This window comes from Chrysochloris asiatica, unplaced genomic scaffold (assembly GCF_000296735.1).
Source record: "Chrysochloris asiatica unplaced genomic scaffold, ChrAsi1.0 scaffold00116, whole genome shotgun sequence".
NCBI classification, from domain to species: Eukaryota; Metazoa; Chordata; class Mammalia; order Afrosoricida; family Chrysochloridae; genus Chrysochloris; species Chrysochloris asiatica.
This window is the reverse complement of record NW_006408634.1, coordinates 4,761,696-4,763,431: the sequence shown is the minus strand read 5'-3', so window position 1 is coordinate 4,763,431 and position 1,736 is coordinate 4,761,696. Positions and strand designations below refer to the sequence as shown.

The following is a 1,736-nucleotide window of genomic DNA, read 5'->3' as shown; positions in this document are numbered from 1 at the left end:
AGAGGCTCTGCAGGAAGCCTCCTTCACTGGGCACATTATAACCCCATTTTAGGTATTCCAATCAGTTATTGTCAGAAGACGGACTTACAAACTTTCTATGGTGATATTTCAGGCTATTCCTTTCTCTCCCCCTCAAGTGTCTATTTTATAATGGTATGCAAGGGAAACCAAGATTCAAAAGACAGCCAAGCATCTTAACATCTCCCTGCCTTTTGACCATTCCAACCATGTCTCAATCCCTGTATCCCAGAGCCCTGTTGTTCCAAGGTTGTGTTTACATCGTTATTTACCTCTGTCCTATTTAGCTTGGCTATGGTCTTGACAGAAGCAGATTGCCAGCCCTTTCTTCTGCAGTGCCATTGGGAGAGTTTCCACTGCCAGCCTTTAGGTTACCAGCTGATGGCAAAACGTTTGTGCAGCAGGCCAGGAACTGAACTCACCCCTGTGACTTAACATTCAACTCAACAATAGGCCCACAGGGTGAATAATACCCCCAGGGACATATGCACTCCTCAGAAAAACAAAAACAAAACCGTTTGCACACGTTGCCAGCAGATGGTACAACGTTTGCACCACCCAGGTTCTACTCATTAGCTGTTATTTAGGAATGGCCTGTAGGGGGCAAGATGGAGGCAAGTTGATGAAGGAGGCAGGGGCTGCAGTCCTGCAGTTCCCGGTGGCTTTAGCCTCAGCAGTAGAAGAACAGCGAGGTTTCAGTATCCGGTAGATACCTTGATCAGGGATCATAGAACCAAGTTGTTGCGCACTGGGAGTGTGTGTAGGGAGGCGAAGGTAGTGTTAAGTATCGTCAAAGGTGAGTCTGAGATTTTTGCTTCATCGGTGTAGGTGTGGGGCAGCTATTTTTGAAATGGAGAAGAATCAGGAGTAGCCAGTTTGCAGGGAGAAAAAAATTAAAAGTGCAGTTCGAGGTGTGTGGCATATGAGACACCTGATAGAAACGCTGCAGAAATGGCTCAAAACACAAACATGGAAACCATGCCCAGAACAAGTCAGAAAAACACATACACAAGTGAGAACGCCAGACAGGCCCCCTAGAGAAAGCAGTTGATGCCGACTCATGGAGACCTCATATGTGTCGCGTAGAACTGTGCTCCACAGGGTTTTAAATAACTGATTTTTCAGAATTAGACCGCCAGACCTTTCTCACGAGGTACCTGTGTGTGGGTGGACTCAAACTACCAACCTTTCAGTTGGCAGCTGAGCACATCATCCATTTACACTGCCCAGGGACTGCCCCCTAGAAGAGGCGCAAAAGAGACTCTCAGAGACCGTTGTAGAGACAAGGGGCTTGGGAGAGACACACATGGGGTGGCCCCTCCATGGCCTCCTTCCCTGACCCTTTCTCTTCCCCCAGGCCCAGGATCCCTGGAAAACTCGGCTCCGAGGCCCCCAGGGCCCCTGACCCTCCTCTCCGCCCTGAGCTGGCTGTGGTGGAGGATGTAGGAGGAAGCCTGTGCAGCCGGTCTCCCTGAGCTGGGGGCCTCAGGCCGAGAGCAAGAGAGGAAGAGGGAGCAAGCGCCGTGGGTCTCGAGGGGGTGGAAGAGCTCTTGGCCACCGAGGAAAGAAAGAGAGAGGAAGAGGAGGAAGAAAGATCTTTAGAGAACCCATCACTGTGAGGGATTACACAAAATTATGCATCTTTCTACAGCCATTCTCGCCACCTGTTCACGTTTCCGACTGTGACCCACCCCCGACCACCCCACACCCCTCTCTTA

The 1,736-nt window shown here is 50.3% G+C and overlaps 1 protein-coding gene across 1 annotated transcript in view; it reads left to right on the top strand.

The window, feature by feature from the left end:
- The window catches only part of IGLON5 (IgLON family member 5), a 10,923-nt gene extending 9,459 nt beyond the window's left edge, over positions 1 to 1,464 (top strand). Inside the window, exon 7 of the mRNA XM_006868362.1 lies at positions 1,376 to 1,464. Coding sequence (XP_006868424.1) covers positions 1,376 to 1,464 — 89 coding nt within the window. The remainder of the gene's footprint in view (positions 1 to 1,375) is intronic.
- Positions 1,465 to 1,736: the final 272 nt, after the last annotated feature.